This window comes from Erpetoichthys calabaricus, chromosome 9 (assembly GCF_900747795.2).
Source record: "Erpetoichthys calabaricus chromosome 9, fErpCal1.3, whole genome shotgun sequence".
NCBI lineage: Eukaryota > Metazoa > Chordata > Cladistia > Polypteriformes > Polypteridae > Erpetoichthys > Erpetoichthys calabaricus.
In genome coordinates this window covers 135,446,881-135,473,510 of record NC_041402.2, presented here as the reverse complement: position 1 = coordinate 135,473,510, position 26,630 = coordinate 135,446,881, and the positions used below count along the sequence as shown (strand labels likewise).

The following is a 26,630-nucleotide window of genomic DNA, read 5'->3' as shown; positions in this document are numbered from 1 at the left end:
CAAACTTGTGGGGCATGTGCACTAACAACATTCATTATTACACCTTGAATTTCCATCTTCATAATCATCACTCCGTCTGATACTCTTTTCACCTTCAAAACACTCTTGATATACTGTTCCTTCAGAATTACTCCTACCCCGTTTCTCCTCCCATCCAGACCATGATAGAACAATTTGAATCCACCTCCGATCCACCTGGCCTTACTCCCCTTCCATTTAGTCTCTTGCACACACAATATATCAACCTTCCTCCTCTCCTCCTGCCTCTGGACATGCCTTCCCCCTCTTCTTCTTCAGCCAACAGTAGTCCAATTTCTGCCAGCACCCTGTTGGCGGTCATTGTTAACCCAGGCTTCGACCGATCCGGTATGAAAATCTGTATTGTTGTCCACATATTGATCTGGTAAAATTTTACACAGGGTGCCCTTCCTGTCATAACCCTCCCCATTTATCCGGACTTGGGACTGGCACAAAGAAACACACTGGTTTATGCGTCCACTGTGGCTGGGTTAAAAGTTCAGTGTATATAAGTGTTATAAAACACCAAATGAGTCACCACCCTCTCCATACAGTCTTTTATCATACCATTTCTATTAGCAATTCTTGCCTGCAGTCCAGCAAGTCTGGTAGTGTTTAATCTTAAACTAGACAACAAACATCCTAGGTAAGAATTTGAAGTAAACATGTTTAATTATTTCTTTTTAGCTCTTGAGAAGAGTGTTTTGCAAAAAATACTTATACACACTTTTAAAGCAGTTTTAACCCTAGAATATTTTTGTGTTTGATTATTTACCAGTCAAATCCAGCTTAATGAAATAAATGAACTTCTGTAATATTTTTATGACCTATTTTGTAACATATGTAATGCTGCTTGGTTTTGATTGGAAGCTTTGTGTGCATATTCACTTGAATGAAAATGTTCTGTATTTGTTTGTTTTCATTTACTTCCAAAGAGAAATATATTTGATGTCCAAGAATGACATCAGTCTAATAACTACCAACATATCAATGTACTTATTATTTCATAACATCAAGCTTAGCAAGCCAGCAACTCTCTATATTAAAACAGAATGAACCTAAATATGAACATTTCAGTTATTTGTAAAGTACAGGAAAGATTCAAACTAGATAGTCAAATTCTTCATCAAAATAATACAAACCCTTACTTTAACAAAAGTGGTTAAATTAATGGTTATGTTAAGTGAATTTAAAAGTAAAATGTTGGATTTGTTTAATGTGATTATACAAAAAAGTGCTAAAAGAAAATTTGGTGCATGAACATGGGATTTCTTATTTTTAACAAACAGGATTATTTCATTCTGTTTAATAGTATGTTGGTTGGTTTTCTCATCTACCATATGATGAGCCATGCTGAGAAAGCATCTTCACTCTGTGTTTTACTGATCGAAAAAGCACAAACCTGCAAGGTCACTTTGTAATTAATAAAAACTGGGCAGTACAGTGTACTTACAATATTGAAAAAGTGTGTAACTCAGAGAAGAATAAAAATATCTTTTACACAGTTGTTTCACTACATGTTGATGGATAAGAGCTGTCCTCATTGGTTATATTCAATTGTTTTTTCCTTAAAGATAATTGCTTTTGCTCCTGTTAATTCTCGTAGAACCACTTTATGCTTGTAACTTGTAGTAATTAAAGTCTTGCTCTAAGCTGCTCTCCCCAGTTTTTCATTTGCTTTTTAACTGGTCTCTGACCTGTGGTATTGTACCTAATCTGTGGAAACAATCAATCATTACCCCTGTATCTAAGGTTTCTAGGCCAAGCTGTTTAAGTGACTATAGACCAGTGGCACTTACATCTATTCCAATGAAATGCTTTGAACATTTGGTGAAAAACATTTTAATGACAGAGACGAAGTCTTTTCAAGACAACAATCAGTTTGCTTATTATGCAAACAGAAGTGTGGAAGATGCTCTGCTTGTTATCTTACATCAAATCTATACCTTTCTTGATCAGCCTGGTTCATATGTCAGAGCACTATTTTTGGATTTTTCTTCAGCGTTCAATACTATACAGCCTCATATACTGATTGGGAAATTAAACAGTATGAATGTAAACCCATTTATCACACTATGGATTCAGAACTTTCTTTTAAATCGTTCACAGACAGTTAAAGTTCAGGACACTTTTTCAATAGCCATTCATTCAAACACAGGAAGTCTACAGGGGTGTGTCTTATCACCATTACTGTTTACTCTGTACACAAGTGACCTGAGACAGAACAATGACCACTGCTCCATTATTAAGTATGCGGATGACACCATGATCATAGGATGCATATCTGGGGAGGATGAAAGCCACTATCTAAATCAGACATGTCAAACTCACTACCATTGGTGGGCTGCTTCGACTGCTATACGTTCGTCAGCGGGCCACACTGCAATAAATACTATTATACAAAGTTACTGTAGCTTTCTTTCCAATACTGAAAAGTTTAAAGAAAAGCAATTTATTTCCATACAATCTCCGTACAACAGCGTACAATTAAGAGTCTTAGTCTCTTAGCTAGGTCCTTATATTACTACCGGTATATTATATTCATTAAGTTTAAAGAAAAGCAATTTATTTCCATACAATCTCCGTACAACAGCGTACAATTAAGAGTCTTAGTCTCTTAGCTAGGTCCTTATATTACTACCGGTATATTATATTCATTGCTTATATAGATGTCTTACAGTGTGAGATCTATTTCTTTTGTCCCGACACTTGGCATCTCTTGTTAGTAACCAGTTCGTCAATATCAGGCTTGAAATCTTGTGCAGCTGCAACTTTTATGAGGGATGAAAGGTGCTCGACGGTAAGTCTTGAGCGATGTGGGGTTTTGGTAGCTTTCATTAACGAAAACAATTGCTCATAAAGGTAAGTGCTTCCGCACATAGGCAATACTCTCGATGCCAACTTAAGGATCTACACATACGAGGAATGCAGGTAAGCATACAAGCCTGGCACACCAACTTCGTTGTATTTTGCCTTCAGAATAGAATCTGACTACAGTTCAGTCAATTTCATTTGGATATTCTCGGGCGCATTCTCAACGTTGTAAGAGTATGGGGACGTAAACAGCGGAAAGTCCTGTTCGTGTGAACTGAAATCACGAAAACGCTCACTGAATTCATTGCTCAGTAATTCAAGTTGGAAAACAAATCCTCCAAAAATCTAATTTTACTTTACTAAGTTTACTTCATAGTTTATATTGTAAAATAAGCCGATATGCAAAAAGCCCCCTGACCTACACTAATTTTACAAACTCATAATCACAAAAATGTGTTAATAAACAACTCACCAACTTCTCGCATCCACTTCAGATCTTCAGCTGTAGTCTGCACTAACTGTTCGTTACCATACTAGCACAAAATTTCATAAAACTAGAGCAAAAAAACGTGAAAATATGCGAGCTGTTACTGCTTGTGATGATCAGTTCTGCCCAGTGGCCAGTCTCAGCAGCCCAGCCAGTAGCGGCGCTAGGCTCGTGGTAGCCCTGGGCATAGAAAGAATCGGTGTACCTTCTCCCGTCCGTTGCAGACACTGCATAGCCGCCTCGTGTTCATGACACACTTCTATATGCGCATGTCTATAACTTGAAAACCAAGTGGCGGCCCATGATATTCTCATTACGGCAGAACATTATAATACTACATATAGCTTACTGCTCTGACTCAAGCGATATTAGTAAATACAGTGTACTAATTAACAAGAAACACAATGTTTTTCGGCCACATTACCGTCAGCTGTGTCATTATTTTCTGTTTCTGTTTTATATTCAATATATATTGGTGTGGCGGCCCTGTGCAGGTGCACAGTTTGCACATGCCTAAGGCCGCCCCTGCTGCCAGGCTGTTGCAGCCTAGTACTTCAGTTGCAATGTCTTGGCTCATTAACTTTGGACAAGGCTCGTTGCTATACCAGCAGATGACGTTTCTGGTACTGTAATGCCATGGGAAAACGCGCTTTTGTCAGAAGGCAGAAGTAAGAAAACTCAATAAGTAACACCGAAGATGCAGAATGATTCAATCATAAATGATAGTGATCATTTTGTACAAGTTTAGTGCTAACTAGGATCTGTCATGCGGGCCGCATAGATTTCTGTTGCGGGCCGCATGCGGCCTGGGGGCCGCGCGTTTGACATGCCTGATCTAAATCAAGTGGACTGTATGGTAAACTGGTGCAATAAAAACTCTCTTACTCTGAATGTAAAAAAGACCAAAGAAATGATATTTGATTTTAAGAGACAGAAATCTGTATGTTCACCTATTGTAGTTCTGGGAGAGGAGGTAGAAATAGTGAATGAATATAAATACTTAGGAACTTACCTAGATAACAATCTTAACTGGAATACAAATACAAAAAAATTATTTTCTAAATGCAACCAGCGCTTATTTCTCCTCCATAAACTCAAACTATTTAAAGTAGACAAGGACCTCATGTTGTCCTTCTATCGCAGTATGATCCAGTCTGTGATCACTTTCAGTTTCATTGCCTGGTTAAATAGTCTGACAAACCAAAACTCAAAAAAGCTCCAGCAGATTACGAAGTATGCAGCTAAAGTTATTGGGGCTGATGTAGATGATTTGACTAGTGTGTGTCAGAGGGAAATGCTAAAGAAACTGGAAATCATCTCAACTGATGACAGACATCCATTACATGTAGAACTAAACTTCAGTAAATCAGGAAGGATAGTTGCTTTGAAAACCCACACAAATTGCTCCAGAAACTCCTTTCTTCCTAGTGCCATACGACTTTTCAATAAGAAATATTGGAGATAGTGTTTAAGGTTTTGATATATATCCTGTAACCTTTTTTTTTTGGTGTAAATATGTTTTATCTAACTGCCTTACCTTAACCTTTCTTATTTCTATTAGTCTGTTTTATTTCATTCTGTCTGTTACCTGTTATTAGATGCAACTGAGAAGGCAAATTTCATGTTTTCTTGTGTAAACATGACTAAATAAAGAAACCTAAACCTAAACCTAATTTTGTCAGAATATTTGATTCTTCCATCCATTTGTGAACACCTTATCCAGTACTCATTTGTTAGGGGCTAGTGCCTATCCTCTCAGCAGTGGACAGAATGAAAGAGCCAGCTCTGGAAGTGACATTGGTCCATCGGAAAATGCATACCTGCCTCGCCATATTTGACAGGAAAACAATCTGAATCACACTCCATAGAGAAAGCACTTCAACCAAAAATGCCGCTCAGGCATCATGAGGCAGCAGAATCATGCTCTGAAATACATATCTTATTACACATTAATTATCTAGAGTCAAACTTTTGTGTTTCGCTGATTTTTAGTAGCATTGGATGGATGGCTCTTTATGTACTGTTGATTATGAGAATTTCATCTTGCTCGCACTCAAGACAACAATTGTCATTAAAGAGCAATTTCATATCATTGTTTAATTGTGCTTTAATAGATGTGACATCTAATCATGGTCATTTGAAATGATTAATAATATGAGCTATTTTACAATTTTTTCCTTCTAGAGGCATATACTTGAAACTTTTGGCCTAGTTCCCAGAGGCCTGAACAAAAAGAAAAAAACAATGCAAGCAGTGAAGAATAATTACAAATTTAAAACTAATACCCACCCATATTCCTGTACAGATGTTTTGCCGAACATACGCATACTAAGGTAGTCCGTTGCACAAGGCAGGAACCATCCCTGCATGGTTTAGGTATAGTCACACAAATGCCCACATAGGGACAATTGATAACTGCCAGTGTGTGTTAGGACAGTGGGGGGAAAGCCAAAGCACCTTCAGTAATACATGTGAACTGCAGGTACAAGACACTGCAGACACTACCATTTCCTATACAGTTTTTTAACTTATTTTTCTGGATAAAAACATGTGTGATGAGATATATTCTATACCTTATCAAAAATTAGAAGGCATAACAATGTGATTTTTAAGTTACTAGCACTTTTTATTTTCTGAATTACAGTTTACTGAATTATTGGAGCCCTTTTTAAGGAAAAAGGACAGAATTTAATCTGCAGTGAAATTATTGTTATTTAATTACATTTCAGTCCTAAGAAATGTTTTCTTGGGCTTCCTGTTTCGCCAGGGTATAAAAAAGAGGTAACACACTTGAGAAAACCTTTTGTCATTCATCACCATGGAGAGACAAACAACTGAAAAACCAAAAGAGACATGGTGGTTTATCTTCACAACTCAGGTAATGAATTCAATAAAAAATAGTGTCTGGTTTTATCTTGGGATCACCAAGTCTCTGATTTAACAACTAAGTGGCACATTAGTACCAACAGGTTATTTAGAAAGGTTACCAGAAAAAAGTCATTGCCGACACAAAACAAAGTGAAACAGCCCAGGTTTTCCAAATTCGATTAGGATTTTGACAAGTATTAGTTGCTGTGGTCAGATGAGACAAGAATTGAATTGTTTCATCATTTACATCATCCATTCATATGATGTCAGGTCAGTGATTCCTGGAAAGAAATTAACTTCATACACAATGTGAAATATAGCAGTGGAGTATTACTGTTGGCCCTGTGGCCCTAGCTTAAGCATCATGAAGTCCATTAGGTATCTGGTTACTGTGGTCATACATCTGGTTTTCTTTGTTTAAAAGGTGCAACTTGGTATCAGGTGAATCTTCCAGTGTGACAGTGACTGTAACAAAAACTTCAAAAAAAGTTATTGAGTGAAAAGATATTCAATATTTTGCATTAGTCATTTCAGTCTCAGAATTTTCAAATTGCAAATATGAGGTGGGTGACTCTGTAGTGTAACATTTACTGGGTGCAAATCATATGCCTATTTGTGTTATTTATCTAGTTTATACATTTTCCCATGTTTTTTTTCTGCCCCATGTTCTGTCTGTATAAAGCTAATTGGTAATGCAAAATTCACCCTCTTTGTATGTTGGTATGTGTAAGAGCAGACCTTGTGATAGATTAACACTGAATCTGGGGTTTTTCCCTGCCTTGTGCTCAATGCTACTGGTATAGACTACAGACTACCATGACCTTGAATTAGATTAAGTAGGTAAGTTGGGGAGTTATGTATTTAGAATGTGTTCTGAAATGAAAAGAATAGTCCATAAGTACAGACCAAAACGTCTTACATCTGGAACCTTTCTACATTTCTATGTAGATTCCACCACATTTGCTTTCCAGCATTGTTAAAAATAATGTTAAAAGATATTGTGCCATTATCAATACTAGAGGTAGTTGCAAAAAATACCAAACACACAGGATCCAGTCATTTTGAAACTAATATTAACATATACAGTATATCTAACCCATTTTAGAAGGTGTTTATTTTACAATAATTAGACTAAAAGGTACTTATTTTTTCATTGTTTTAGCTTAGATTGTTACTGTGATATTTTCATGAAATATTTTAAATACGGTATATCTTAATCAAAGGTTCAATTTTTTTTAGGCCAGCAGTGAAATGACAAAGAATGTAATTAGAAACAAACACATACATAATCCATAAACCACATAATATTCTGTTGTTCTTAATTTCACACGTTAATACAAAAAGTTGAAATGAGAAGAGGAATCTCCATGAAATGCTAGAATTTTCCTTTAATATATTACCTGGTTTTATGTTGTCAATTCATGCAAAGTGATTTAAAAAGAATTTAACACTTTTCAATTATGCGTTAGTAATTGAGCATCATATGAACATGTAGACTAAACTAATTTGTATAGGAACTCTCAAAGTTTATTGTTAGGCTTACAAATGCTTACTATGCTCCCCTAGTATCATACTGCAGTTATATCTTATAGTCTGATTTACCCCATACTCTTTTTACCATGTCACCATCTGTTGGTGACATAGTTGCAATTATGCGTTGCTTCATTTCCTCAAGCATCAAAATAATGGTGCATGTTAATATGATACTCAGTAATTGAGTAATTCATTTATGAGAGTGTTCAATTCTTGTTTGAATCCTCCAGTATTTTAATGTATAGCCCTTACAGATATTTATCTCAGTACTTTTTTTTTAATACAAATGGAGTTAGATCTTCACACACATTTTATTTTAGGATACATAATTTTTTATGCTCATCTCTGTTATTCTTTGTGGTGGCATACCTACATCTGTGTGTGTCACGTAGCAGTTGCCAGGGATGTAATGTATTTATCTTGATAATTTCGGAGTAAAATGGACTTGTCTCGATAAATGAAACACGTAATAAAACAGACAGTATGTTTTGTGTTTCTTTTCCTGTTAAAATGAGAAGTGTGGGAGCTTACAATTACCACTTCTAGACCATCAGATGAGGGATCTGAACAAAGCTTAGTATCATTTCACCACCTTATTTAAAAAATAAGGTACAGTAATCCCTCGCTATATCGCGCTTCGCCTTTCGTGGCTTCACTCTATTGCGGATTTTATATGTAAGCATATTTAAATATATATCGCGGATTTTTTTGCTGGTTCGTGGATTTCTGCGGACAATGGGTCTTTTAATTTCTGGTACATGCTTCCTCAGTTGGTTTGCCCAGTTGATTTCATACAAGGGACGCTATTGGCAGATGGCTGAGAAGCTACCCAACTTACTTTTCTCTCTCTCTCTTGCGCTGACTTTCTCTGATCCTGACGTAGGGGGATTGAGCAGGGGGGCTATTCGCACACCTAGACGATAGGGACGCTAGTCTAAAAATGCTAAAAGATTATCTTCACGTTGCTACCTTCTGTGCAGCTGCTTCCTGAAGCGACATGCTGCACGGTGCTACGCATACTTAAAAGCTCGAAGGGCACGTATTGATTTTTGATGTTTGTTTTTCTCTGTCTCTCTCTCTCTCTCTCTCTCTCTCTCTCTCTCTCTCTCTGCTCCTGTTTTTCTCTGTCTCTCTCTCTCTCTCTCTCTCTTTGTCTGCTCCTGACGGAGGGGGTGTGAGCTGCCGCCTTCAACAGCTTTGTGCTGCGGTGCTTCGCATACTTAAAAGCCAAACAGCCCTATTGATTTGTTTGCTTTCCTCTCCTCTCTATCTTTCTGACAGTCTCTGCTCCTGATGCGCACTCCTTTGAAGAGGAAGATATGTTTGCATTCTTTTAATTGTGAGACGGAAATGTCATCTCTGTCTTGTCATGGAGCACAGTTTAAACTTTTGAAAAAGAGACAAATGTTTGTTTGCAGTGTTTGAATAACGTTCCTGTCTCTCTACAACCTCCTGTGTTTCTGCGCAAATCTGTGACCCAAGCATGACAATATAAAAATAACCATATAAACATATGGTTTCTACTTCGCGGATTTTCTTATTTCGCGGGTGGCTCTGGAATGCAACCCCCGTGATGGAGGAGGGATTACTGTAATATAAATTAACTGGTAGAATAGCCAGCACAACTATTGGTTCATGTCAGATACCTGTGTCTGTAAATAATATTATGCGGTCTTATTTTTGTTTAAAACGGCAAGGGTCTATATTAAAGTAATCATCACCAAGTGAAAAGTAACAATAAAAAGGTCAGAAAAAGTCTTGGAAATACAACATCTATCATGGTCAAAATATACATTTTTCTTTAAGTAACGGTTATACTAAATTGCTAGGAGTTTCACCTTGCCTACCATATTCATATGAAGGCCTTATGACGTTTATGCTTTCTTGTAAAGTCATCACTTTGATACTGCATGTTGGCACACATATTACTCTTGGTAGATTGCCAGGTTTATGCAGTGTTATCTTCAGGTGGAATCAGTCAAAACGCATAATATCAACAAATATTTAAGGACATATCAATATGTATTGTAAAAAACTGCATGGAATTGGAATGAAATACTACCAGATCCTGACAATGACCACTACTTTTGTAGTGAAAAACCTTAAATCCGTGCAACTTTTCGATATTTAAATTGATTAGACAATTTTTTTCCTGTTGTTGTAACATATCTTGTAGTCCTGTATATGAGTATGACAGTAAAAGCAATGAATAGTCATGTTGATCAGTAATTTGCTGAGTTCTGTCTGAACCTAAAGCTTGTACAAAGTCAAACCCTTTGTCTGCCTGTATATCGATTGAAACAATCCATCCATCTTATATTTAGTATCATCTCACACCAGTAAACAGTTTTGTAGAATTCCAATGATAACTCTAAAGACTGATACTTTGATATATGGAGAAATGTAAGGATACAGGTGTAGTAGTAGTAGCAGCAGGTACTTTACTCAAAGATCTCATCAATTATAAATTATGTAATTAAATTAAAAAAAACTATGCATCATACTAAATTGGGCTTAAATGAATTGTATTACAAGTTTGAATGTGGTGCTTGTGTGAAAAAGTTAAAATACAAAAATTAATTAAGATGCCAATTACACAAGCATGGTAAATTGTACTTGAAGTTTACTTTTTGCAATAGTATAGAGATTAGACAGGTGTCTCCGTGGACTGTGATGTTTGCAGATGACATTGTGATCTGTAGCGTTAGTTGGGAGCAGGTTGAGGAGACCCTGGAGAGGTGGAGATATGCTCTAGAGAGGAGAGGAATGAAGGTCAGTTGGAACAAGACAGAATACATGTGTGTAAATGAGAGGGAGGTCAGTGGAATTGTGAGGATGCAAGGAATAGGCAAAGGTGGATGAGTTTAAATACTTGGGATCAACAGTACAGAGTAATGGGGAATGTGGAAGAGAGGTGAAAAAGAGAGTGCAGGCAGGGTGGAATGGGTGGAGAAGAGTGTCAGGAGTAATTTGTGACAGATGGATATCAGCAAGAGTGAAAGGGAAGGTCTACAGGACGGTAGTGAGACCAGCTATGTTATATGGGTTAGAGACGGTGGCACTGACCAGAAAGCAGGAGACAGAGCTGGAGGTAGCAGAGTTAAAGATGCTAAGATTTGCACTGGGTGTGACGAAGATGGACAGGATTAGAAATGAGTACATTAGAGGGTCAGCTCAAGTTGGACGGTTGGGAGACAAAGTCAGAGAGGCGAGATTGCGTTGGTTTGGACATGTACAGAGGAGAGATGCTGAGTATATTGGGAGAAAGGATGCTAAGGATAGAGCTGCCAGGCAAGAGAAAAAGAGGAAGACCTAAGAGAAGGTTTATGAATGTGGTGAGAGAGGACATGCAGGTGATGGGTGTAACAGAACAAGATGCAGAGGACAGAAAGATATGGAAGAAGATGATCCGCTATGGCGACCCCCTAATGGGTGCATCCGAAAGAAGAAGAAGATAGAGTATTTTCTTAGAAATTAGTAATGACTTTTTCCCAAAAATAACATTTGTGTAAAGAGTGAAATAGCTGTGATATGTAATTTTTAAAAATAAATGTATTTCTCCTTGCTAATTTATTTTACTCTTTTTTTAGCTGTAAATTTTTACCAAGATAATACGTTATTATAAATATATATGCAACATCTTGTATTAGTTCATATTACATCAGTGAACTGTTTATTTGACAGATCATTTGTTGTTGTAGTAAAGCCCCATTTTGAATGTACTTAAAAGGTTGTATTTCAGACATGTAAACATGTTTTTCATTTTTTAGTTTCAGACAGAACTCAGGAAAATCCTGGTGTCTCTTATTGAAGTGGCACAGAAGCTCCTGGCACTGAATCCAGATGCTGTTGAATTGTTTAAAAAAGCCAATGGTGAGAGTAAAAATAGGAATTTTCTGAAAATTAATTTGCCATTAGATGGTAAAGTATTTCTTTAGTTGTCTGTGTTTTAACAGTTATACTAGTGTAGTTTCTTATAATAAAAATAATCAGTATGATCATATACAATGCTTATATGTGCATAGCAGTCTGCAGGTCTACTGTTGAGAATACTGTAGCACAGCAAGAATTAAACTTTTATTTTGTATTCTTATATTTTAAGCAATGCTAGATGATGATGATGAGGACAGAGTGGATGATGTGGCCTTACATCAGTTAACAGAGATGGGCTTCCCTGAAAGCAGAGCAGTAAAAGCTCTTCGCTTAAATAGGTATGTGCATGCCATTATCTCTTTATGCCTTACTCTCTATCCTTTTTCTCCTTTACCTTGTTATTCTGTTTAACCTCCTCTGGACAAGCTTCTTCTTCTTCTTTCTTCTTCTTATTTCAGCTGCTCCCATTAGGGGTTGTCACAGTGGATAATCTTTTACTATATCCTCTTGTCGGCATCCTGCTCTGTTACACCCACCGCCTGCATGTCTTCTCAGACTACATCCATATGCCTCCTCTTATGCCTTCCTCTTTTCCTCTTACCTGGTGGCTCCATCATTAGCATCCTTTTTCCAATGTATCCAGCATCACTCCTCTGCACATGTGCAAACCAATGCAATGTCACCTCTCTGACTTTGTGTCCCAATTATATAACCTGAGCAGACCCTCTAATGCACTCATTTCTAATCCTGTACATCCTTGTCACACCCAATGCAAATCTTAGCATCTTAAACTCTACCACCTCCAGCACTGTCTCCTTTTGGTCAGTGCCACCGTATCCAAAACATACTCCTGACACTCCTCTCCACCCACTAAACCCTGCCTGCACTCTCTTCTTCACCTCTCTTCCACACTCTCCATTATTCTGTACTGTTGATCCCAGGCATTTAAACTCATCTGCCTTTGCCAACTCTACTCCCTGCATCCTCACTACTCATCTGACCTCCCTCTCATTTACACACATGTATTCTGTCTTGTTCCTACTGACCTTCATTCCTTTCCTCTCTAGAGCATGTCTCTACCTCTCCAAGGTCTCCTCGACCTGGTCCCTACTTTCACTACAGATCACAATATCATCAGCAAACATCATAGTCCACATTGACTTCTATCTAATCTTGTCTGTCAATCTGTCGATCCCTGATGTACTCACACCTCCACGTTGAATGCATCCGTCACTCCTACCGCAGACCTCACCACTGTCACACTCCCCTCGTACATTTCCTGTACAACTCTTACATACTTCTCTGCCACTCCCGACTTCCTCATCTAGGAACCTTGTCATATGCTTTCTCCAGGTCCACAAAGACACAATACATCTCCTTCTGGCCTTCTCTATACTTCTCCATCAACACACTCAGAGCAATATGTAGTCCTTTTTCCTGGCATGAAAACCATACTGCTGCTCACTAATCATAACCCCCCTTCTTAACCTAGCTTCCACTACTCTTTCCCATAATTTCATGCTGTGGCTCATTAATTTTATCCCTCTGTATTTTTTACAGTTCTGCACATCCCCCTTATTCTTAAAAATTGGTACCAGCACACTTCTTCTCCATTCCTCAGCCTTCCTCTCACTTTCTAAGATGCATTAAACAATCTGGGTAAAACCTCTACTGCCGTCTCTCTTAAACACCTCCATACTTCCACAGGCATGTCATCTGGACAAACAGCTTTTTAATTCTTCATCCTCTTCATAGTTACTTTCTCCTTGCTAATTTGTTGCACTTCCTGATTCACTATCTCAACATCATCCATCCTTCTGTCTGTCTTCACTTCAGCCTCTCAAAATACTTTTTCCATCTGCTCAACACTCTTTCCTCGCTTGTGAGTATGTTTCCATCTTTACCCTTTATCACTCTAACCTGCTGCACATCTTTCCCAGCTCAGTCCCTCTGTCTAGCCAATCGGTACAGGTCTTTTTCTCCCTCTCATACAGCTCATCATATGCCTTTTCTTTAGCCTTCGCCACCCCTTTCTTCACTTTACACCTTATCTCCTTGTACTCCTGTCTACTTTCTGCATCTCTCTGACTATCACACTTATTCTTTGCCAACCTCTTCCTCTGTATATTCTCCTGTACTTTCCCATTCCACCACCAGGTTTCCTTTTCCTCTGTCCTGATGTCATGTCAATCACCCATCTAGTTGTCACTCTTACTGCTTCTGCTGTAGTTGCCCAGCTGTCTAGTAAATCACTGCCACCCAGTGCCTGTCTCACCTCCTCCCTGAACTCAAACCTCAATCTTGTAATGTTCCTTTTTCAACTTCCACCATTTGATCATTGGCTCTGCCCTCACACTTCTCCTCTTCTTGATCTCCAACGTCATCCTACAGACCACCATCCTATGCTGCCGAACAACACTTTCCCCTGCCAGCATTTTGCAGTCTACAATGTCCTTTAGACTGACCCTCCAGCATAGGATGTAATCTACCTGTGTGCATCTTCCTCCACTGTTGTACGTCATCATATGTTCCTCCCTGTTCTTAAAATACGTATTCACCACAGTGATGCCCATCTTTTTCACAAAATCCACTACCATCTGACCACCTGCATTCCTCTCCTTGACACCGTTCCTACCCATCACCTCCTCATCTCCTTTTTTCCCTTCACCAACATGTCCATTGAAATCCGCTCCAATCACCACTCTTTCTCCCTTGGGTACACTGTCCATTACTTCATCCATCACACACCCAACTTGCAGGGCATAGGCACTAACAACATTCATCATCACATCTTCAGTTTCCAGCTTCATAATCATCACTCTGTCTGACACTTTTTTCACCTCCAAAACACTTTTGACATACTGTTTCTTTGGGATAACCCCTACCCCATTTCTCCTCCCATCCACACCATGATAGAATAATTTGAACCCACCTCCAATACACCTGGCCTTACTTCCCTTCCATTTAGTTTCTTGCACACACACTATATCAACCTTCTTTCTCTACATCACATCAGCTAACTCTCTCCCCTTACCAGTCATACTGAAAATATTAAAAATTCCTACCCTCAGTTCCACTGTCTTTACCTTCCTCCTCTCCTCCTGCCTCTGGGCACGCCTTCCCCCTCTTCTTTGGGCAGCAGTAGCCCAATTTTTGCCAGCACCCTGATGGTGGTTGTTGTTAACCTGGACCTCGACTGATCTGGTATGGAAATCTGTATTGTTATCCGCATATTAATCTGGAAAAGGTTTACACCGGATGCCCTTCGTGATGTAACCCTCCCCATTTATCTGTGCTTGGGACTGGCATGAAGAAACAGTGATTTGTGCATCGCCAGTGGCTGGGTTCTCTTCTGGATAGGCTAATCTATCTATCTATCTATCTAAACAGACTAAATTGACATTCAGTTTCATTTTTAGTTTAGCCTGCACTTTTTGGCAAAATAAATATATAAAACCTATTTCCTATAAATAATTTTATAATAAAATTATTAAATAATAATTTTACAATAAAAATATATACAGTGGTACTTCTGGTCACGACCGTAATTCATTCCAAAACTCTGGACACAACCTGATTTGGTCGCGACCCGAACGTCATGTCCCCATAAGATTGTATGTAAATACAATTAATCCGTTCCAGACTGTACGAACTGTATGTAAATAGATATTTTTTTTAAGCGCAAAAATAGTTAATTATACCATAGAATGCACAGTGTAATAGTAATTAGTAACCTAAATGTAAAAACATTGAATAACACTGAGGAAACCTTGAACAACAGAGAAAACTAACATAAGAGCTCGTGCTAGACCCTTACGCTCGCTGTAAACACTTTTTAATGAGTTCTAAGCACAGGGAAAAAAGATGAAATGCCACTTCTCTTGCAAAACTTTTCAAACCATCCTCTACTGGTTTTAAATTCCTCACTTTCGCCACTCAAAGAAGGATTTTTTTTCAGCAAATCGCCATGAATCTTCCTGGCTTTCTCGCATATGATCGCCTCACTTACGCTATCTCCTGCAAGTTGCTTCTCGTTCAACCTCACTAGCAACAGTTTTTCCACCTCTTCCAGCACTTGAAGCCTCTGCTTGGTTAACATTGTAACTCCTTTTGCAACATCAGCTGCTTTGTTAGGCCCTGTATACGCAAACAAACGAAAATGGAAACCAGAGAATGGGAAATCATTGGCGCTTACAAACGCGCGTAGGGAAAACTGGCCGGCAGTGTTTTTGTTCGCAGCCAGAGCGTGTTGTCGTGAACAAATGCAAAATTTTGGCAAACGTTTTGATCGTAACCCGATTTGTACGTGTTCAGAAACGTTCATGACCAGAGGTTCTACTGTAACTAAAAATTAATGAACCTACTGTATGTTTTTCCTGCTCTGTAACTTCCTGGTTCTTGAGGCAAGAAATGGTTTGGGATAAACCCCCTGCATATCAGACAAAAAAATAAAATATCTATTTTGATTATCTGTAAACCTTTAAAACACATAATAGGCATTAAAATAATATGAATGTGTTATATGAAACTGAGCACAAACACAACTCAGAGGTATCATTCATCCTACACGTGTTTCTAAATATCTTTGGCAGTTTCATAGCTCAAAAAAGTGCTTGCCTGCCCTTTTTTAAACACACATGGTGCAAACTTAAGAGACTTTAGTAGACATTGTGACTGACATCTTAAAGAGATTCTGTAAATTAACAAAATTTTACAAAATGTAATAATCATTATGTATACAAAGTGATATGCATGAGTACCAACCCATCATGAAACATTGGGGGGGGGTAAAAACCATAGATAATAATCCATCAGCAGTAATTTTAATAATAATAATCCTGAAACTGGGTTAACATAGGAGACACAGATTTGGCAAAGTAAATTAAAGAATCAGCTACAACTGTAGACATTAAATGTATTGCTAAAGACAGATTTAATTTAAAACAAGCATCTCTCAACTGGGCTTGCATTTAGTTCAGACTTTGCAAATAGTTTCTTTAGTTGTTCACCACCAATTCCCATCAATGACTTACTGATTATACTCTTCACATTTGCTCTTGCTCCTGGCACACTAAAAAAGTTCTCCAAAGCTGGAAAAACTGATGTCGAGCATTGGTTGGATGGTAATATTGTATTTTTTGAATATATTAGTGAGGATGCAGTAAATATAAATCATGGTTAAATGTTTAGAGGTAATTATTGTAAGAAAGTTTAGTAAAGACACTCCCTTGCCCGGAAGTGGTTTTCTATTCCTGAAAGACTTTGCATTCTGCCATCTTGGTTTACCTATAGCCTGTTTACTTGTTTATTTTGTAAATTGATTGTTGCTTTGAATAAAATACAAAATACTAGAATTCACCTGTCTCTCCTTTCCAGTCATCTGACCATTACTCCTGCACTCAGCTTTCTGTTATCTTCTTCTTCTTTCGGCTGCTCCCGTTAGGGGTTGCCACAGCGGATCATCCAAAATTGTTGTCCGCATATTGATTTGGCAAAATTTTACACCGGATGCCCTTCCTAACGTAACCCTTCCCATTTATCCGGGCTTGGGACCGGCACGAAGAAACACAAACCCTGAAAATTAATGCATTTGTCAGAGGTCCTGAAACCCCTCTTTTACAATTATACTTTGATTGAATTAAATTTCATAAATATATTAGGCTATTTAGATTAGCTCAGAGGCCTAAATATGTTTTACATTGTTACAGTTTATGCGGCTGCATACTAAAAAATTCTTCTTGTAAAAAAATCTTAAGGTGTGCAAAAGCTTGGAGTCTTTGTTGTTGCATTTTATGCCACACAGTTGCAAAATGCACCATACATTCTCAGTTGAGGACCAGTCAAGACTGCTGGTGGGCCAGTCAAGCATCTGTACCCTCTTCCTATGCAGCCCTGCCTTTGTAATTCACACAGAATGTGGTTTAACATTGTCTTGCTGAATGTGTATGGCTGTCCATGAAAGAGATGTCATTTTGAATGCAGCATATGTTGCTGTAAAATCTGTATGTACTTTTTAGTGTTAATGGTGCCATAACAGAAGTACAGATTACTCTTGCTCAGTGCACTGCAGAATCCCATACCATCACAGATGGCTTCTGGACTTGTAGCTGATAACAGTCTGGATGATCATTTTCTTCTTTGGTTCGGAGAAAATGACATGCATTTCTTCCAAATAAGGTCAGAAATATTGATTAATTTAACTGCAATACAAGGGCGGCACGGTGGTGCAGTGGTAGCGCTGCTGCCTCGCAGTTAGGAGACCTGGGTTCGCTTCCCGGGTCCTCCCTGCATGGAGTTTGCATGTTCTCCCCGTGTCTGTGTGGGTTTCCTCCGGGCACTCCGGTTTCCTCCCATAGTCCAAAGACATGCAGGTTAGGTGCATTGGCGATTCTAAATTGTCCCTAGTGTGTGCTTGATGTGTGTGTGTGTGTGCGCGTGCCCTGCAGTGGGCTGGCGCCCTTCCCGGGGTTTGTTTCCTGCCTTGTACCCTGTGTTGGCTGGGATTGGCTCCAGCACACCCCCGTGACCCTGTAGTTAGGATATACAGTAATCCCTCCTCCATCGCGGGGGTTGCGTTCCAGAGCCACCCGCGAAATAAGAAAATCCGTGAAGTAGAAACCATATGTTTATATGGTTATTTTTATATATTTTAAGCCCTTATAAACTCTCCCACACTATTATAAACATTTCACGCACAGTTATACAGCATAAACCCTTTGTATTCTCTTAGATATTAGGTAAGACTCGTTGAAATTATGTATGTAAACACAGTAAAACCTAAATATTATTTTAAAGATATCGATCGTCTCTGATATCAATACGTTACAGCCATTACAACAGACAGGCCACCAGCAATAAATACGTATAATACAAGAAAAATTGTATACAGTAAAATGTGTGTACAGCGACACTAAACTATGTACATGTAATAAGTACTGTACGTAAATAATTAATTATGGTTACTCACCAACAATGACACGACAACTTGTCCGATAACGATGAGTTTAATTTTACTGCACAACAAAGGATAGCGTTACAGCTCTTCTAAAGGAGCCTCTTTAGGCGACTGTTTAGCACCGCCGTTGTTCTTCTTCCATCACTCTTCAATCCAAATCCCTAAAGCAGATTCCATCCATACTACTGCCTTATCACGTCCACTTGCAACTCGTTTTACGCCCTGATTAAAGGACACTGTGGCCGTAGATCTTATATGCTTTTCCTCCTTTTTAAATAAAAAGAATCATGGACTCATTGATGCTGTAATAATGTCCTGCAGCGGTGTAGCTGTTCCCTACCCATATCCAAAACTTTTACCTTTTCTGCAATCCTGAAGCATTAGCAGTAACGTGCATTAATTCTGAATGAGTGAGATTAGACTTCCTGGTTAATGCAGCATTCCGTTGCTGAGCCAATCAGCAGCACACAGGAACTTAGCCGCGTGCTCTGATTGGGTAGCTTCTCAGCCATCCGCCAATAGCGTCCCTTGTTTGAATTCAAATGTGTCCCTTGTTTGAATTCAAATGGGCAAATCAACTGAGGAAGCACACGTACTGTAGACCGCAGACATCCGCGAAGCAGTGAAAAATCCGCGATATATATTCACATATGCTTACATTTAAAATCCGCGATGGAGTGAAGCCGCGAAAGACGAAGCGCGATATAGCGAGGGATCACTGTAGCGGGTTGGATAATGGATGGATATATAAGCTGTGCTACCTGTCCAAGTAAAATTAACATAGACCCCATGTTTTTATTTGATACAAGAGTCATGGATTGTCCATTTGGTCTGGTATAATAATATACACTGTCATGAACAAGACAAAAAGAGCCACAAAAAGTTTGTATCGTGTATTGTTCCTGGCTGCAAAAATGGATATTAATAATTTACAGATGTGAACAGACTGGATTCCAAAACAGAACTGACTGGTTGGTTTCGTCCGTTTAGAGGTTGGTTTCGTCCGTTTATAGGAGATGGATGTCTGAAGCAGAGCTCCGCTAGCAGCGGCTTTATTTTCCCACGTATTTCATATTATTTAGAGGTATCTTGTATTTAACCCGACCAAGCAACTTCCACTACAATATACAAGCATGAGTAACAAGAAGAAAAGTCAGAAAGAACCGGAAAAGAAACTTAAAGCTACATCAAAGTCCGGACAGACTTCCGGCCTGAGTGCAAGTGTAAGGTATGGCATCACGGAGACTGACCTGGAACAGGCAGAAGAGTGCGCAGAATTCCTGGGACCCCGCTCCATTGTATCGTCTCCAGTCGAGAGTGAAAATGGGAGCGAAGGCGCAAGTGATACAGGTCGCGAGGGGATCGCCGATTTCTGAGGATCATTCGAGACTAGAAAGGGCTCTGCAGGACGTGCTCTCATCTACTCATCGCGAGCCTGTAACAGGAGCTGCATTTTCACTTGCGGAGCACGAAAGCAGAAGCGAACTGTCCGAACTGAAAGAGATGATCGCTACACGGATCGCTACACAGAAAGAGATGATCGCTACACTGGCCACTGCCATGGTTACGGCCATGAAGGAGCTTAAGAAAGATAACACAAATGATCTTAAGAAGGTGGCCACTGAGCTCAAGAAGGATAACAAAGATAAGGAAACGCGTCTACTTAAACGTTTCGACGTGAACTTTAAAGGCATGTTGGAGAAATTAGTGGAACACATTGAAGAAACTAACTCCAAACTGAAAAGGCTTGATGATCATATTAATGACGTTTCAGATCAGCTGGAAGACGTTAAGCAGGGACTCACGGCTCGAGTGGAAACAGCGGAACAAATGGCATCTAACGCCGATGAAAAAGCCACAGCTGCGAACTCGGAATACAAAAAACTTGGAGACAGACTTGCAGCCCTGGAGGATGGGTGCAGAAGAAATAATATAAGAATTGAGGGTATACCTGAGAAACGAGAAAGCTCAAGCCCAGTGAAATTTGCAGTAGAATTACTGTCTAAAATAATTGGAGATGACTTTAAACTCGACAATGAGATAGCCACGGCTTATCGCACAAAGATACCAAGCGCCTTTAAACCTAGGTCTTTTATTGTCCGCTTCGAACGACTAAGATGTAAGCTTGATGTGATGGCACTTCTCAGACACAAGCAAGAGATTATATTCAAAAATAATCTTATTCGTATTTTTCCCGACTTCTCACCATCAACAGCTGCAAAACGCAGATCCTACAACGACATTAAAAGGATGCTACGGGAAGCCGATATCAAATACAGCCTCTTGTATCCTGCCAAACTGAAAGTGGAAGTTCAAGATCGACATTATATTTTCTTCAGCAAAGAAGAAGCTGAAAAAGAATTAAAGAAGCTGTTTCCGACACTTTTTTGAAAGTTAATTAAAATTAAAGAGCCGTATTCTATCAAGGCACGGGAAAGACCTATGATCTGATCGCTGGATCCATGTTTAAAGAGACTGGTATTATAATTATACATCTGTTATTTTCTTTTTTTTTTTTTGTTTTTATCTGGACTTTATATGTTATATGTTTATGTTTTAATCAGAGTTATAGAGTTATAGACGTGAGTGTGAAAATGTGGAAGTGATTAAAGTAGAATTTGTTTTATTTATTTATTTTTTTATTTTTTTTATTTTTTAATTTTTTTTTTTTTTTATTTATTTATTTTTTTTATTTTACTATACCTTAAAGTAGACTGTTTAACTTCATACCCTTGGTTTAATGCTTGTTCTACTATTTATACAATTACCATTATACTATTACAGTATGAATTACCAGGTTTATCCTAGACTAGTTTTTAAAATCACTCCCAGGGGTTGTTTTTTTTTTTTTTTTTTTTAATCTTAATATCTTAACTTAAAAGCGCTGAAGATTATTTCAAGCTTAAATATTGTTAATGAGAACATTTTCGGCAGATAGTATTAAGGATTTAACTGAAAAAGATATCTCTGTTTTAATTCTGTAACGCCGCTGCAGGGTGGGGTTTGTTTTGTTTTGGACGTGCTCTGTCTCTTCGTATGTCAGAGGACTGGAACATCGCGAAGTGGGGGTCTAGCCTCATGTGGGGAGGCAAAATGGGGGGGTGGGGGGATAAAGGGGGGAGAGAAGGAGAGCAGGTTATATCTAATCTATTCTTATAATCCTTATAATTATAAATATCAATGCAACAACAGGCTAACATGCAACAACTCATGGGGAATCTTGAAACTAAGATTAAAACTGCCATATTACCAATTAAAACTATAAAATGACATTAAAAACTCAGAATCAATGTCTCCATGATGGGACAGTTAACTTTGTGAGCTGGAATGTTAAAGGCCTGAATCACGAATTAAAGAGAAAGAAAGTATGCTCTCACCTAACAGGCTTAAACGCTAAAATAGTATTTCTACAGGAGACCCACTTACTAACCAAGGATCAGTTCAGATTACAAAAAGACTGGACTGGCCAAATGTTCCATTCTAGCTTTATAAAGAAAACTAGAGGGGTGGGAATTCTCATACATAGAACAGTTCCATTTGTAGCATCAGAGGTAGTGTCGGACCCTGAAGGGAGATATGTGATGGTCATGGGCAACTTATATAACAGTAAAATGATTTTGATAAATGTTTATGCACCCAATGTTGATGATAAGGAATTCATGCAAAATCTATTTGCATCCATTCCCAATGTGAACACTCATAAAATTATAATGGCTGGGGACTTTAATTGTGTTTTAAATCCACTCTTAGATAGGACTCCTGTGACAGGGGGGACGACATCTAATACTGCAAAGATAATTACACAGTTTTTAAATGATCACAACTTATCAGACCCCTGGAGGTTTCTTAACCCAAACTCAAGAACATATTCGTTCTACTCACCAGTGCATTATAGCTACTCAAGAATTGATTATTTTTTTTATAGATAATAATTTCCTGCCTACAATTAAATCATGCAAATATGACACAATTGTTATCTGTGACCATGCCCCTCTAGTCTTGGAGCTAAAATCAATAAGCCCCTCGTACTCACCTCGCAGATGGCATCTTAACCCTCTTTTATTGGCAGACGAGAACTGCACAGAATTTATATCCAAACAAATCAGCTTCTTCCTAGAGACAAACACGTCCACAGAGGTTTCTGCAGGAACACTCTGGGAAACTCTAAAGGCCTTCTTAAGAGGCCAGATTATTTCATATCTTTCCCATAGAAATAAATTAGAAACCAAGAAAGTGTCAGAGCTAAGAAATGAAATTACTAGAATAGATGAAGAACAAGCCAGGCGTCCAAGTGAAGCTCTTCACAGGAAAAGGCAGGCCCTGCATACAGAACTTAACATCTTAACAACTAAAGAAACTGAACAACTTATTTATAAGTCTAGACAGCATTACTATGAACACGGAGAAAAAGCTAATAAGCTTTTAGCTCAACAAATTCATAAACAAGAAGTTCACAATGCAATACCAGTAATCACCAACAAGAATGGAGAAGAAATCATCGACCATAATAAAATAATGCACACATTTAGAGATTACTATAAGTCTTTATATTCCACTGAGCCCAAAGAAGACAACACGCAATCTAATGCATTTCTGGATAATTCACAAATACCACAAATAGATGCTTTAAGTGCTGAGGAACTGGATAAACCTCTAACGCTAACAGAATTACTAGACGCTATAAAGTCACTACAAAGCGGGAAATCATCAGGCCCTGATGGTTACCCCGTAGAGTTTTATAAGAAATTCTCCACTCAGCTAGCTCCACTCTTATTGGTAACATTTACAGAAGCTAAAGACCACCAAATACTACCTCAAACATTTCGACAAGCATTAATCACCGTCTTTCCTAAACAAAATAAGGACTTGTTACAATGTGCATCATATAGACCAATTTCACTCCTGAATAATGATGTTAAGATACTCTCAAAAATCCTAGCTAGAAGGATGGAGAAAGTACTGCCCTCGGTAATATCACAAGATCAAACTGGATTTATTAAAGGCTGACATCTATCTTCAAATCTCCGACGCTTGTTTAATGTTATATATTCACCAGCAAAATCAAACACCCCAGAGATATTACTATCATTAGACGCAGAAAAGGCATTTGACATGATCGAATGGAATTACCTTTTCACTGCATTGGAGAAATTTGGGTTTGGCCCGAATATTTGTGCTTGGATTAAACTACTGTATACCAGTCCAGAAGCTTCAGTTTGTATTAATAAAATTTGCTCAGACTACTTTAAACTAGAACGTGGTACCAGACAAGGATGTCCCTTGTCGCCACTGTTGTTTGCAATCGCTATTGAACCACTGGCGGTTCACTGCCGAAATTCTTATCAGATAAAGGGGATTGTCAGAGAAGGACTGGAACAGAAAATTTCTCTATATGCAGATGATATGGTCTTATATATATCGGACCCAGAAAACACTGTCCCTGCTGTTTTAACAGCACTAACAGAATTTCAAAAGATATCTGGTCTTAGAATTAATCTGAATAAAAGTATACTCTTTCCAGTGAACTCACAAGCATATAATATTAAATTAGACACCCTACCTTTTACCATAGCAGATCAGTTTAAATACCTTGGGGTAAATATCACAAGTAAACATAAAGCTCTTTATCAACAAAATTTTGGCGTCTGTATGGAAAAAATTAAGCAAGACTTGCATAGATGGTCAACCCTTCATCTCACTCTAGCCGGAAGAATTAACATTGTTAAGATGAATATCCTTCCTAAACTTCTCTTTTTATTTCAAAACATTTCAATATATATCAATAAATCGTTTTTTTAAACAGTTAGATTCAATAATAACCTCATTCATTTGGAACTCAAAACACCCACGTATCCGAAGAGCGACCCTACAAAGACCTCAGGCAGAAGGTGGCATGGCTTTACCTAATTTTCAGTTTTATTACTGGGCAGCAAACATACAAGCCATAAAAACCTGGACACAAATAAATGCACATACACAGGCTTGGTCTGCAATAGAAGTAAAATCCTGTAGTACTTCTTTATATTCCCTGCTCTGCTCTCCAATAAATGAAAGTTATCGCAAATATACTAATAACCCAATTGTGCTTTACTCACTCAGAATATGGAACCAAATTAGGAAGCATTTTAAGATGGAAAATCTTTTATCAGTGGCACCTCTGCAAGGGAACCACCTCTTTCAACCTTCGCAAGTATATCCAGTTTTTAATACCTGGAAAAGTTTTGGGATTAAAATGCTCAGAGATCTTTATATAGACAACATATTTACATCTTTTGAACAATTACGTTCAAAATTTAACCTCCCAGCTACACATTTCTTTTACTATCTTCAAATTAGAAATTTTGTTAAACAGAAATTGCCCGATTTCCCCCACCTTGCACCCTCCACAATGCTGGAAAAAATACTGCTCAATTCCGAGGAAACAAACACTATTTCCGCAATATATAAAATCTTATTAGAGTCCCTACCTTTCAAAGATCCAAGAGGACATTGGGAAGAAGATCTCTTAATCAATATATCAGAAAAGGAGTGGAAGGTAGCAAAGCAGAGAATTCACTCGAGTTCTATATGCGCAAAGCATAGAATTATTCAACTAAAAATTATATATCGAGCACATCTGTCTCGCTTAAAACTGTCCAAAATGTTTCCAGGCCAGGATCCGACCTGCGAGCGCTGCAACCAAGCTCCTGCCTCACTGGGTCACATGTTCTGGGCCTGCACCAAACTAACATCATTTTGGACAAAAATTTTTAAGTGCCTCTCAGACAGCCTTAGTATCACAATCCCTCCTAACCCACTAACAGCTGTGTTTGGTGTCCTTCCAGATGGACTTGAAGTGGAGAAGGACAAGCAAACGGTGATTGCATTCACTACACTCTTGGCACGCAGACTTATTTTGTTAAATTGGAAGAATCCTAATTCTCCTCTTATAAGTCAGTGGGAAACCGATGTTTTATATTATTTGAAATTGGAAAAAATCAAATTTTCAGTTAGAGGATCTGTACAAAATTTTTTCAAAACTTGGCAGGATTTAATCAATAAGAGAATTAACTATTATTGCATTTAACTCCCCTCTCCATCTCTTATTTATATAGATATTTACTTTTCCCCTTCTTTTGTCTAATGTTGCCTTATTAAAAAGCTTAAAGAAATTTTCCTTTAGCTAAGCTCTTCTTCTCAGGGGTGGGGTTTGATTTGTTTTCAAATTTGTTGGGTTATAAATTGATCTGTTTGTATGGAATGATTACAATGAAAATTAATAAAATAAAAATATTAAAAAAAAAAAGAACTGACTCGATAGCACAAAGATGGTGGCTTTAAAGGAGATCATTGGACCCGGGACCGGAAATGGCGTCATTGATGTTGGACCCGGAAGTGATGTCATCGGGTCCAGGCAGGATTTCCTGTAACTGGTCTGCAGAGAAGTGAGAGAAAGAGTTGATGCACTCTGCCACCCCCTGGACTGGCATGGAATTAATCTCATTCAGGCCCTTTAGCTGCTTCCCATGTGCACATGTGTGAAAACACTAAATCCCTTTCCCCTGCGGTGACCTTTTTTTGTTTGGACAGAGAAGTTCAGTTTTCTGTTTCCTGTTGGCACTTATCATCAAATTGACAACTGTTATAGTCGAAGTGTTTTGCTGATAAAATGTGGCAGTGTTCCCTACCACAATGGCCTGTTTTAGTGACTCTGGCCGGCTTATGTCAGGACTTTGATTTCTATTGCTCAACACATAAAGTTATTAGTCATTAGCATTACAGCTATAAACCTTGTTCACATGGCCCGAACGGTTGCAAGAAAGTCGGTACTAGGATTTGGCTATAATGTCAGACGACAGAATAGGCCGATTAGAACAATTTTTTTAAAAAAACTTTAGACCATTTTTTTGGTATTTTCTTCTACATGCTTTTCTTGTTTTTTTTTTTCCTGTTTAAACCATAGCAAGAGGACTGACACACAGATAGACAGACACTTGTACTTTTATTAAGGTTGATGAATTCACTAGCTATCTGTTTGTACTATATTGTATTACATTTGTTTTACTTTCTTACTGAAACACTTCGGTATAGTGTATGATGGAA

At 38.2% G+C, this 26,630-nt stretch overlaps 1 protein-coding gene across 1 annotated transcript in view; it reads left to right on the top strand.

Moving 5' to 3' along the window:
• ubac1 (UBA domain containing 1) overlaps positions 1-26,630 on the top strand; it is a 62,070-nt gene that overhangs the window by 15,376 nt on the left and 20,064 nt on the right. Inside the window, exons 5-6 of the mRNA XM_028810198.2 lie at positions 11,491-11,593; positions 11,823-11,931. Coding sequence (XP_028666031.1) covers positions 11,491-11,593; positions 11,823-11,931 — 212 coding nt within the window. The remainder of the gene's footprint in view (positions 1-11,490; positions 11,594-11,822; positions 11,932-26,630) is intronic.